General features: G+C 33.8%; 1 protein-coding gene across 1 annotated transcript in view; it reads left to right on the top strand.

Moving 5' to 3' along the window:
* Positions 1-12,887, top strand: part of Rnf17 (ring finger protein 17) — a 110,032-nt gene that overhangs the window by 27,991 nt on the left and 69,154 nt on the right. The window contains 1 exon segment of the mRNA XM_047553766.1: positions 3,316-3,487. Within this exon segment, the coding sequence (XP_047409722.1) occupies positions 3,316-3,487 (172 nt within the window).

Genomic DNA, 12,887 nt, shown 5'->3' with positions numbered 1-12,887 from the left:
CTTTATTTTTTTGTTTTTCTGGGGATTAAACCCAGGGTCCTGCATATGCTAGGTAAGCACTCTATCCTTTAGCTATATCCCTAGATCTTGAAAGCTCTATTAAAAGTATGATTTTTATAGTTATAAATATCCATCTTAACACTATAAGTATTTTGTTTTCACTTCATCTGTTTCAGCATTATTTCCTAATTTCACTTGGAATTTTTTCTTTTACCCTTTGAGGTTTAGAAGCATATTCTGTAATATTTACATATTTGTGACAGTCTTCCTGTTTAGTTATTTCTAGTTTCATTAGTTAGGATCAGAAAGGATCTTTTGTATAATTTTAATCTTTTAATTAAGTATTAGTAAGACTTGTGTTAACAGAATCTATCCTAGAAAATGTGACATGCACACTCGAATGTGTTTCTCAGCTACTTGCAGTGGCACATGCTTATAATCCAAGGAACTCAGTAGGATGAAGCAAGAGGAGGACAGCCTCTGCGATGTAGTGAGACCCTGTCTCAAAATAAAAAATGAAAAGGACCGGAGATGTAGCTCAATGTTTGAATACCAGAGTTTGATCTCCAGTATAAAAAGAAAAAAGAAAAAAAGTGTTTCTCCTATTGCTGGGTGGAGTGTTCTATATATCTGTTAGGTCCAATTGGTCTACATCTTTGCTCAAATAATCGATTTCTTTACTGATTCTGTTTAGATTTTTCTATGCTTTATTGGAGTTGGGATATTGAAGTTGCCAATTATTATAGATTTGTCTAATCTCCAATTTATGAAAAAAGGAATAAGTGTATAATTCTATAATCTTCATATGTTTTGGAGTTCTGATGTTTGGTGCATGTATGTTTATAATTGTAATATTAAAGTCTGTTTTGTCTGATTTTAGTATAGCTAACCCAGCTCTTTTGGTTACTCTCTGAATGTAATATCTTTTTCTGTCTTCACTTTCAACCTGTGTATGTCCTTAGATCTAAAATGAGTTTCTAGTCATGCAAGGGCACACACCTATAATCCCAGCAACTTGGGAGGCTGAGGCAAGAAGATTGCATATTTGAAGCCAGCCTAGACAATTTTGTAAGACTCTTGTCTCAAAATAAGTACTGGGGATGTGTAGCTCAGTGATCAGGTGCCTCCAGGTTTAATCCCCAGTACCAAAAAACTAACTAGTTACTTGCAACAGTATACATTTGGGTCATGTTTTTTTATACTTCATATCTATAACTTTTGATTGGGGAGTTTTTCTACTTACATTTATAGTAATAATAAGAATTTTGCTGTTTTACTTGTTTCTGATTTATAGCTTTTTTGTTGTTGATAATTTCCTCCCTCACTACCTGCCTTGTGTTTACTTGATTTTTTTATAAGTGATGCATTTTAATTCCCTTCTCACCTCTTTTTTTGTGCACGTTCTGTAGATAGTTTCTTTGTGGTTACCCATTAAGATTATATATAAATAAGTTATTAACCATCTGTTTTGAGTTGATAGCTTCAGTTGAATAGAAAAATTCTACTGTCTTGTATATCCACTCCCTTTATTCTTTCATGTTGCAAATTACATATTTATGTATTGTGTACCCGTCAACACGGTTCTATTCACTTTTCTTTATTCTTATTTTTCTGTTCTTCAGATAGTGTAATTTTAATTGTCCTATCTTCAAGTTTCCTGATTGAACCCATGTAGTGGATTTTTTTATTTTTTTCAGTAACTGTACTTTTTAGAACAGAATTTTTGTTTGGTTCCTATTTAAACTGTTTTATTATTGTGTCATTTACCTCTCTAGTTCTTTGTTTATGGTTTCCTTTAATGCTTCAAGCATATTTAAGACATTTTAAATCTGTCTACTGAGTCCAGTGTCCTTTTTTTTTATCTTTATTTTATTTATTTATTTATTTTTCTGTGGTGCTGAGGATTAAACCCAGTACCTCACATGTGCTAGGCAAGCACTCTACCACTGAGCTATACCTCCAGCCTATTGTCTGTTTTTCTTTACAAATAGCTTCTACCACTCTGTTTTCTTCCTTTGAATAGGCTTTATTTTTATTGTTGTTCCATTATATGCCTGGCGATGTTTTTGTTAAAATTTGGGCATTTGAAAAAATAGCCACCTCTCCTCATCTTTACTGACTGGGTTTTACTAGAGCAGTGCTTTACTGAGTAACTGGGCATGCTCAAACCTTGGGATCAGCCTGATGTGAATTTGAGCATGCATCTTGCCTAGATCTGAGTGTGACTTTTTAAATTCCCCTGTTTACCCAGCTGCTTCTAGATGCCTTAATTTCCCAAAAAGTCTCAGCCTGGTTTCTTCTCTGGACTTCAAATGGTCCATTGTGTATATCTACCTGTAATCTCTTGCCTAGGCATCTATAGCACAGTGTCCCTGCAGCTTTCCTGAGCAGCACCTTGTGCTTCTCCATTGCCTAAGATCTAAGGCAAAACATACCAATCCTTCAGGTAACACTAAATAGACTAGACCATTACAGTAAGGTCTATTGGCCTTCCTCCAGTTTGTATCTATACTGAGACCAAGCACACTGAGGAGATTTAACCAAAAGAAAGTAAAAATGCCACAGAATTTTCCACCATTTTCAATGTGACTTCTTCTTAATTAGGCATTCTCTGAGAAGTCATTTTGTGTTTAATGAATGAAATGATTGAATAAGTTAAGCACTACAATTTTCAATGATCTTTTTAGCCATAATAAGGTAATTATGCCATAGGTACAGAAAAAGGTTTGAGTAATAAGGTATAAGTAATGAAGAATTAACTATATAACCTTCCTGATTATTTATGGACATTATAGTTGATAACTAAATTTTACTTTGGTGATGTCTGTTTTATAGCCTTATTTTATATTCATGTAATTTGTATCTTTTGTTGGAAATTTTTAAATGGGCAGGAATATCCTTATGAAAAGTGAGTATAGTCAATCTTTGTAAGGCCACAAGAAACTACAGGACAGATTCAGTGAGGATTTCTCTTAGTATTAGGTAGACTGTTCTGTAGTTTTTTACCTTTAATTCTGTGACAGATCTATTTGTGACATACTATATCCTTTTACAAACTGTCCTTTTTCCTCTATGTATACATATCATTCAACTATAATACATTTCAGTTAAATTAAGTTCCTTATTTGACCATGCTATATGTTGTTTTATCAATGAATAAAATTACCCTTTTAGTTATTATATGCCTTATTTAACCATGTTACTTAAATTCATCACCTAGTGAAATACCCTTTCAAATGCTGTTCTGTCATTATTATAAATGCACTTGTAATTTTTATGAAATATTGCAAAATAACTCTGGTGTCTTAAATGAAGGAAAAAGAACTGGTGCGAAGAACTTGTAAGAAATACAGATGATTATTTGTCAAATTTAATAATGACTAAAAGCTACATTGAAGAGAAAAAAAATGATTTGGATGCAGCTATGAAGATAGCAAAAGAGTTAAAATCAGCACCTTCTCTGAGGACATACTGTGACCTGAATCAGGTAATTTTTATAATTTATAATCTGAATTAATACTGTAGCAACTTACTTTAACATGCTTTGGAATATGGTGTTTAAGATTTAAATTTGTTTTTCAGATTATTGTAACCTATACACATGCTCCTCAATTTATAATGGAGTTTTTAAAATGGGGTTTCATTCTAATAAACTCATCCTAAGTTGAAAATATAAGTAAAAAATATATTTAATGCAACTAACCTGACTAAACAATGCAGCTAAGCAACATAGTACACTGTAGAATGTTTATTATTGATTCTCATGACTGGAAATCTCTTCCACTACCCCACATTATGAGAGAGAATCTGACCACATATTGTTAGCCTAGGGAAAAGATCCAAATTAAAAAATCTAAGTATGGTTTCTATTGAATGCATATTGTCTCTCACACCAAAGTTGAAAAATCATAAGTCAAGTTGTCCTAAGTTGAGGACCATTTATATCATCATGAATTTAGAATTCTTAGGTATTTGAACTCTAAAACAAACATTTAACCTTTTTTTAGCATTTTATTGTTTTTTAATCACTTAGGAAAATAGTACAATAAGGTCTTCATAGCAAATTATCTGAGAGCAAATTAGGATGACATTGAGATGCAAGTTGGGGTTTGTGTTAACTTTCTGTCACTATGATATAACTGCATTAATCAAACTTATAAAGAGAAAAGTTGTATTTTGGCTCAGAGTTCTGAAAGTTTAAGTCCATGATTGGTTGGCCCCATTGCTTTTGGTCCTGTGGTGTTAGATCATGATGGGAGCATATGACAAATAAAAACCTTACCCATCTCAAGTCCAGGAAGGAAAAGAGAGAGGAAGGGATTCATCTATTTCCTTTGAAGGCATACCCCCAGTGACTTAAAACCTCCCTGTAGGCTCCATATCTTAATAGTTATGCATTAGGGGTCAAGGCTTTATCACAGTGACCTTTGGGGAACACTTAAGGTCAAAACTATAAAAAGATGTCTAGGATGCCTGAATAAAAAATGAGAAAAAAAATAGAAGTAGTAAGCTAAATGAAACTGTTTTCTTCTCATAAACATTTTAGGGATGGATAAACTCTTATCTTAAAATTTTAGTCCAAAATCATATTAAGTTCTTTTTCTACTTAATGTTCTCAAAATGTATAAGTCAGGAGACAAGTTGCATCAGCTATCTCCTTCCATCTAATCTTGTGCCTAGGGGGCAAAATTAGGCAAAAATTGAAGCATCTTCCTTTTAAGATAGTTTGGCTGGACAATATTAACTATAGATCCTCTTTACTAATTTCTGCCTCACTCTCCAAGGATGTAGATCCTGCTCTATCAATATTTGAGTCCTCAGGGTATCATTTCCCATATACAATCAAATGTTTGGACTGAATTGAGATATAGAATAAAGCCATTGGTTTACCTGCCTCCAAAGTCTCTAACTTGAAAAGAAAGGTGAAGAGTTTGCCACCATCTAACTTGGCCTGGCCTTCCTCCAGCTATAATTCTGAAAACAACAATAATAATTTCCTTATTCATTATATCTAAATATATTGTAATTGATGCTGATACTGATCTGTAATAGCTAAAAAGTTGTAATATACTGAAGAAATCTTTAATGTAAATTCCTTGAGATAAATTTATAACCTAAATTTGAGGTTTTAAGTTCTAAGTTTTTTGTTTAACAAAAATAATAGTAATTTCCTGTGTGTTACACATGAGGCACTAGGTGGTTTAAAAAAAATGATAAAATTTGGTCTTTACCCTTAGTTTACTTAGGAAGATGAAGAAAACAGAGCATTTGAAAATAGCAGTACAAATACAAAATGAGTCAGATCACAATTCATACAGCCATATCCCATTTATTAGCCAGCACATGTTGTTTTCCGTTAAAAATACCTTCAGAAAAGTTTAAATTCCTTTAGGGTAAGTGAAAAACGTTTTCTTTCAACCTTTCCTTCAGGTGCCCAAAATCAAACCTTGAATACATTTTTTTAAATTTATTTTTATTGTAAACAAATGGGATACATGTTGATTCTGTTTGTACATGGAGTAAAGGCATACCATTTGGGTAATCATACATTTACATAGGGTAATGTTGTTTGATTCATTCTGTTATTTTTTTCCCAATCCTCCCACCCCTCTTTTCCCTCTATAGAGTCTCTCCTTTCTCCATTCTTGCTCTCTCCCCCACCCATTATGTGTCATCATCCGCATGTCATCAGTGAGATCATTCTTCCTTTGGTTTTTTGAGATTGGCTTATCTCACTTAGCATGATATTCTCCAGTTTCATCCATTTGCCTGCAAATGCCATAATTTTATTATTCTTTGAGTAATATTCCATTATACAAATATACCACAGTTTCTTTATCCATTCATCAATTGAAGGGCATCTAGGTTGGTTCCACAATCTGACTATTGTGAATTGAGTAGCTGTGAACATTGATGCGGTTGTATCTCTGTAGTATGCTAATTTTAAGTCCTTTGGGTATAGGCCAAAGAGTGGGATAGCTGGGTCAGATGGTGGTTCCATTCCAAGCTTTCTGAGGAATCTCCACACTGCTTTCCAGATTGACTGCACTAATTTGCAACCCCACCAGCAATGTATGAGTGTACCTTTTTCCCCACATCCTCTCCAAAACCTATTGTTGCTTGTATTCTTGATGATCACCATTCTAATTGGGGTGAGATGGAATCTTAGGGTGGTTTTGATTTGCATTTCTCTTATTACTAGAGAAGTTGAACATTTTTTCATGTCTGTTGATTGCTTGTAGATCTTCTTCTGTGAAGTGTCTATTCATTTCCTTAGCCCATTTGTTGATTGGATTATTTGTATTCTTGGTGTAGAGTTTTTTGAGTTCTTTATAGATTCTGGAGACTAGTGCTCTATCTGAAGTATGGGTGGCAAAGATTTTCTCCCACTCTGTAGGCTCTCTCTTCGCATTGCTGATAGTTTCCTTTGCTGAGAGAAAGATATTTAGTTTAAATCTATCCCAGTTATTGATTCTTGCTTTTATTTTTATGCTATGAGAGTCCTGTTAAGGAAGTCTGATCCTGGGCCGACATGTTGAAGATTTGGACCTACTTTTTCTTCTATGAGATGAAGGGTCTCTGGTCTGATTCCGAGGTCCTTGATCCATTGTGAGTTGAGTTTTGTGCAGGGTGAGAGATAGGGGTTTAGTTTCATTCTGTTGCATATGGATTTCCAGTTTTCCCAGCACCATTTGTTGAAGAGGCTATCTTTTCTCCATTGCATATTTTTGGCCCCTTTATCTAGTATGAGAAAATTGTATTTATTTGGGTTTGTGTCCGTGTCCTCTATTTTGTACCATTGATCTATCTGTCTATTTTGGTGCCAATACCATGCTGTTTTTGTTACTATTGCTTTGTAGTAGAGTTGAAGATCTGGTATTGCGATACCCCCTGCTTCACTCTTTCTGCCAAGGATTGCTTTAGCTATTCTGGGTTTTTTATTCTTCCAGATGAATTTCATAATTGCTTGCTCTATTTCTGTAAGGTACATCATTGGGATTTTAATTGGAATTGCATTGAATCTGTATAGCACTTTTGGTAGTATGGCCATTTTGACAATATTAATTCTTCCTATCCAAGAACATGGGAGATCTTTCCATCTTCTAAGGTTTTCTTGAATTTCTTTCTTTAGTGTTCTGTAGTTCTCATCGTAGAGGTCTTTCACCTCTTTTGTGAGATTGATTCCCAAATACTTTATTTTTTTCAAAGCTATTGTGAATGGGGTAGTTTTCCTAATTTCTCTTTCTGAAGATTCATCGCTTATGTATAAAAATGCCTTAGATTTATGTGCATTGATCTTATATCCCGCTACTTTACTGAATTCACTTATGAGTTCTAAAGTTTTCTGGTGGAATTTCCTGGTTCCTCTAAGTATACCATCATATCATCAGCAAATAGGGATAGTTTGAGTTCTTCTTTTCCTATTCGTATCCCTTTAATTTCTTTGGTCTGTCTAATTGCTCTGGCTAGAGTTTCAAGGACGATATTGAATAGAAGTGGTGAAAGAGGGCATTCCTGCCTTGTTCCAGTTTTTAGAGGGAATGCTTTCAGTTTTTCACCATTTAGAATGATATTAGCCATGGTTTTAGCGAAGATGGCCTTTACAATGTTAAGGAATGTTCCCACTATCCCTGTTTTTTCTAGTGTTTTGAGCATGAAGGGGTGCTGTATTTTATCAAATGCTTTTTCTGCATCTATTGAAATAATCATGTGATTCTTGACTTTAAGTCTATTGATATGGTGAATGACATTTATTGATTTCCTGATGTTGAACCACCTTGCATCCCTGGGATGAAACCCACTTGATCATGGTGCACTATCTTTTTAATATGTTTTTGTATGCGATTTGCTAAAATTTTATTGAGAATTTTTGCGTCGATGTTCATTAAGGATATTGGTCTGAAATTTTCTTTCCTTGATGTGTCTCTGTCTGGTTTAGGAATCAGGGTAATATTGGCTTCATAGAATGAGTTTGAGAGAGTTCCCTCCTCTTCTATTTTCTGGAATACTTTGAGAAGTATTGGAATGAGCTCTTCTTTAAAAGTTTTGTAGAACTTGGCTGAGAACCCATCTGGTCCTGGACTTTTCTTTGTTGGAAGGCTTTTGATGACTTCTTCTATTTCATTACTTGAAATTGGTCTATTTAAATTGTGTATGTCCTCCTCGTTCAGTTTAGGCAATTCATATGTCTCTAGAAACCTGTTGATGTCTTCGAAATTTTCTATTTTGTTGGAGTATAGATTTTCAAAATAGCTTCTAATTATGTTTTGTATTTCAGTCGTGTCTGTTGTGATATTTCCTTGTTCATTCCGAATTTTAGTGATTTGGGTTTTCTCTCGTCTTCTCTTTGTTAGTGTGGCTAAAGGTTTATCAATTTTGTTTATTTTTTCGAAGAACCAACTATTTATTTTGTCAATTTTTTGTATTGTTTCTTTCGTTTCAATTTCGTTGATTTCAGCTCTGAGTTTAACTATTTCTTGTCTTCTACTACTTTTGGTGTTGGTCTGTTGTTCTTTTTCTAGGGCTTTGAGCTGTAGTGTTAGGTCATTTATTTTTTGAGTTTTACTTCTTTTATTAAATGCGCTCCATGAAATAAATCTTCCTCTAAGTACTGCTTTCATAGTGTCCCAGAGATTTTGATATGATGTTTCTTTGTTCTTGTTTACCTCTAAGAATTTTTTAATTTCCTTCCTAATATCTTCTGTTATCCATTCATCATATAATAGCATATTGTTTAATCTCCAGGTGTTGGAGTAGTTTGTTTTTTACTCTTTCATTTATTTCTAACTTCAATCCATTATGATCTGATAGAATACAAGGTAGTGTCTCTATCTTCTTGTATTTGCTGACATTAGCTTTGTGGCATAATATATGGTCTATTTTAGAGAAGGATCCATGTGCTGCTGAGAAGAAAGTGTATTCGCTCTTGGTTGGATGGTATATTCTATAAATGTCTGTTAAGTCTAAATTATTGATTGTGTTATTGAGATCTATGGTTTCTTTGTTCAATTTTTGTTTGGAAGATCTGTCCAGTGGTGAGAGAGGTGTGTTAAAATCACCTGGTATTATTGTGTTATGGTCTATTTGGTTTCTAAAATTGAGAAGGATTTGTTTAACATACATGGATGAGCCACTGTTTGGGGCATAGATGTTTATGATTGTTATATCTTGCTGATTTATGCTTCCCTTAAGCAGTATGAAATGTCCTTCTTTATCCCTTCTGACTAACATTGGCTTGAAGTCCACATTATCTGAAATGAGGATGGATACTCCAGCTTTTTTGCTGAGTCCATGTGCATGGTATGTTTTTCCCCATCCTTTCACCTTTAGTCTATGGGTATCTCTTTCTATGAGGTGAGTCTCTTGCAGGCAACATATTGTTGGATCTTTCTTTTTAATCCAATCTGCCAGTCTATGTCTTTTGATTGATGAATTCAGGCCATTAACATTCAGGGTTATTATTGAGATATGATTTGTATTCCCAGTCATTTGGTTCATATTTAAAATTTTTGACACATCTTGATTCCTCCTTTATTTGACAGTTCCATTAGGATAATTCCTCCCTTTGCTGATTTGCTTCTTTGTTTTTTATCTCTTCCTCATGAAATATTTTGCTGAGAATGTTCTGTAATGCTGGCTTTCTTTTTGTAAATTCTTTTAGCTTTTGTTTATCATGGAAGGATTTTATTTCATCGTCAAATTTGAAGGTAAGTTTTGCTGGGTATAAGATTCTTGGTTGGCATCCATTTTCTTTCAGAGCTTGAAAAATGTTGTTCCAGGCCCTTCTAGCTTTTAGGGTCTGGATTGAAAAATCTGCTGATATCCGTATTGGCTTCCCCCTGAATGTAATTTGGTTCTTTTCTCTCACAGCCTTTAAAATTCTGTCTTTATTTTGTATGTTAGGTATTTTCATTATAATGTGCCTTGGTGTGGGTCTGTTGTAATTTTGTGTATTTGGAGTCCTATAAGCCTCTTGGACTTGATTTTCCATTTCATTCTTCAGATTTGGGAAATTTTCTGATATTATTTCTTCAAATAGGTTGTTCATTCCTTTGGTTTGTTTCTCTAAGCCTTCCTCAATCCCAATAATTCTCAAATTTGGCCTTTTCATGATATCCCATAGTTCCTGGAGATTCTGTTCATGATTTCTCACCAACTTCTCTGTTTGTTCAACTTTGTTTTCGAGGTTAAATATTTTGCCTTCAATATCTGAAGTTCTGTCTTCCAGGTGTTCTATCCTATTGGTTATGCTTTCTATGGAGTTCTTAATTTGGTTTATTGTTTCCTTCATTTCAAGGATTTCTGTTTGGTTTTTTTTCAATATCTCTAACTCTTTATTGAAATGATCTTTTGCTTCCTGAATTTGCTCTGTTAACTGTCGATTGGTGCGATCGTTCAATGCCTGCATTTGCTCTTTCATCTCATCGTTTGCTTCCCTAATCATTTTAATTATGTACATTCTGAACTCCCTTTCTGTCATTTCTTCAGCCATGCTGTCGTTGTTTTCTAGTGTTTTGAGCATGAAGGGATGCTGTATTTTATCAAATGCTTTTTCTGCATCTATTGAAATAATCATGTGATTCTTGACTTTAAGTCTATTGATATGAATTACGTTTATTGATTTTCAAGTGTTGAACCAACCTTGCATCCCTGGGATAAAACCCACTTGATCGTGGTGCACTATCTTGTTAATATATTTTTGTATGTGATTTGCTAAAATTTTGTTGAGAACTTTTGTGTTGATGTTCATTAAGGATATTGGTCTGAAATTTTCTTTCCTCGATGTGTCTCTGTCCGGTTTAGGTATCAGGGTGATATTGGCTTCATAGAATGAGTTTGGGAGGGTTCCATCCTCTTCTATTTCATGGAATACTTTGAGGAGTATTGGAATGAGCTCTTCTTTAAAGGTTTTGTAAAACTTGACTGAGAACCCATCTGGTCCCGGACTTTTTTTTGTTGGTAGGCTTTTGATGACTTCTTCTATTTCATTACTTGAAATTGATTTATTTAAGTTGTGTATGTCCTCCTGGTTCAGTTTAGATAATTCATATGTCTCTAGAAACCTATTGATGTCTTCGAGATTTTCTGATTTGTTGGAGTATAGATTTTCAAAATAGCTTCTAATTATGTTTTGTATTTCACTAGTATCTGTCGTGATATTCCTTGTTCATTCCGAATTTTAGTAATTTGAGTTTTCTCTCTTTGTTAGTGGGGCTGTTTATCAATTTTATTTTTTCAAAGAACCAACTATTTTGTTAAATTTTTCTATTGTTTCTTTTGTTTCAATTTCATTGATTTCAGCTCTGATTTTAACTATTTTCTGTCTTCTACTACTTTTGGTGTTGGTCTTTTCTTCTTTTTCTAAGGCTTTAAGCTGTAGTGTTAAGTCATTTATTAGTTGATTTTTTTACTTCTTTTATTGAATACACTCCATGAAATCTTCCTCTAAGTACTGCTTTCATAGTGTCCCAGAGATTTTGATATGATGTGTCTTTGTTCTTGTTTACTTCTAAGAATTTTTTTATTTCCCTCCTGATGTCTTCTGTTATCCATTCATCATATAATTGCGTATTATTTAATCTCCAGGTGTTGGAGTAGTTTGTTTTTCATTTTGTCATTTATTCCTAATATCAATCCTATGATCTGATAGAATACAAGGTAGTATCTCTGTCTTCTTGTATTTGCTAACATTAGCTTTATGGCATAAAATATGGTCTATTTTAGAGAAGGATCCATGTGCTGCTGAGAAGAAGGTATATTCGCTTTTTGTTGTATGGTATATTCTGTATATGTCCATTAAGTCTAAATTATTGATTGTGTTATTTAGATCTATGGTTTCTTTATTCAGTTTTTGTTTGGAAGATCTATCCAATGGTGAGAGAGGTGTGTTAAAATCACCTGGTATTATTGTGTTGTAGTCTATTTGATTTCTGGAATTGAGAAGGATTTGTTTGATGTACATGGATGAGCCAATGTTCGGGGCATAGATATTTATGATTGTTATGTCTTGCTGATTTGTGCTTCCCTTAAGCAGTATGTAATGTCCTTCTTTGTCCCTTCTGACTAGTTTTGGCTTGAAGTCCACATTATCTGAAATGAGGATGGATACTCCAGCTTTTTTGCTGTGTCCATATGCATGGTATGTTTTTTTCCATCCTTTCACCTTTAGTCTGTGGGTATCTCTTTCTATGAGATGAGTCTCTTGCAGGCAGCATATTGTTGGATTTTTCTTTTTAATCCAATCTGCCAGTCTATGTCTTTTGATTGATGAGTTCAGGCCATTAACATTCAGGGTTATTATTGAGATATGATTTGTATTCCCAGTCATTTGACTCATTTTTGTTTTTTGACATGATTTGGTTTCTCCTTTATTTGGCTATTCCTTTAGGCTAGTTCCTCCCTTTACTGATTTGCATCATTGTTTTTCATCTCTTCCTCATGGAATATTTTGCTGAGAATGTTCTGTAATGCTGGCTTTCTTTTTGTAAATTCCTTTAGCTTTTGTTTATCATGAAAGGATCTTATTTCATCATCAAATCTGAAGGTAAGTTTTGCTGGGTATAAGATTCTTGGTTGGCATCCATTTTCTTTCAGGGCTTGATATATGTTGTTCCAGGTTCTTCTAGCTTTTAGGGTCTGAATTGAAAAATCTGCTGATATTCATATTGGTTACCCCTGAATGTAATTTGATTCTTTTCTCTTGCAGCCTTAAAAAATTCTTTCTTTATTTTGTGTTAGGTATTTTCATAATGATGTGCCTTGGTGTGGGTCTGTTGTAATTTTTTGTATTTGGAGTCCTATAAGCCTCTTGTACTTGATTTTCCATTTCATTCTTCAGATTTGGGAAATTTTCTGATATTATTTCATTGAATAGATTGTTCATTCCT

Source organism: Sciurus carolinensis, chromosome 5 (assembly GCF_902686445.1).
Source record: "Sciurus carolinensis chromosome 5, mSciCar1.2, whole genome shotgun sequence".
Classification (NCBI taxonomy): Eukaryota; Metazoa; Chordata; class Mammalia; order Rodentia; family Sciuridae; genus Sciurus; species Sciurus carolinensis.
The sequence above is the reverse complement of the archived record's forward strand: the minus strand, read 5'-3'. Positions and strand labels throughout refer to the sequence as shown.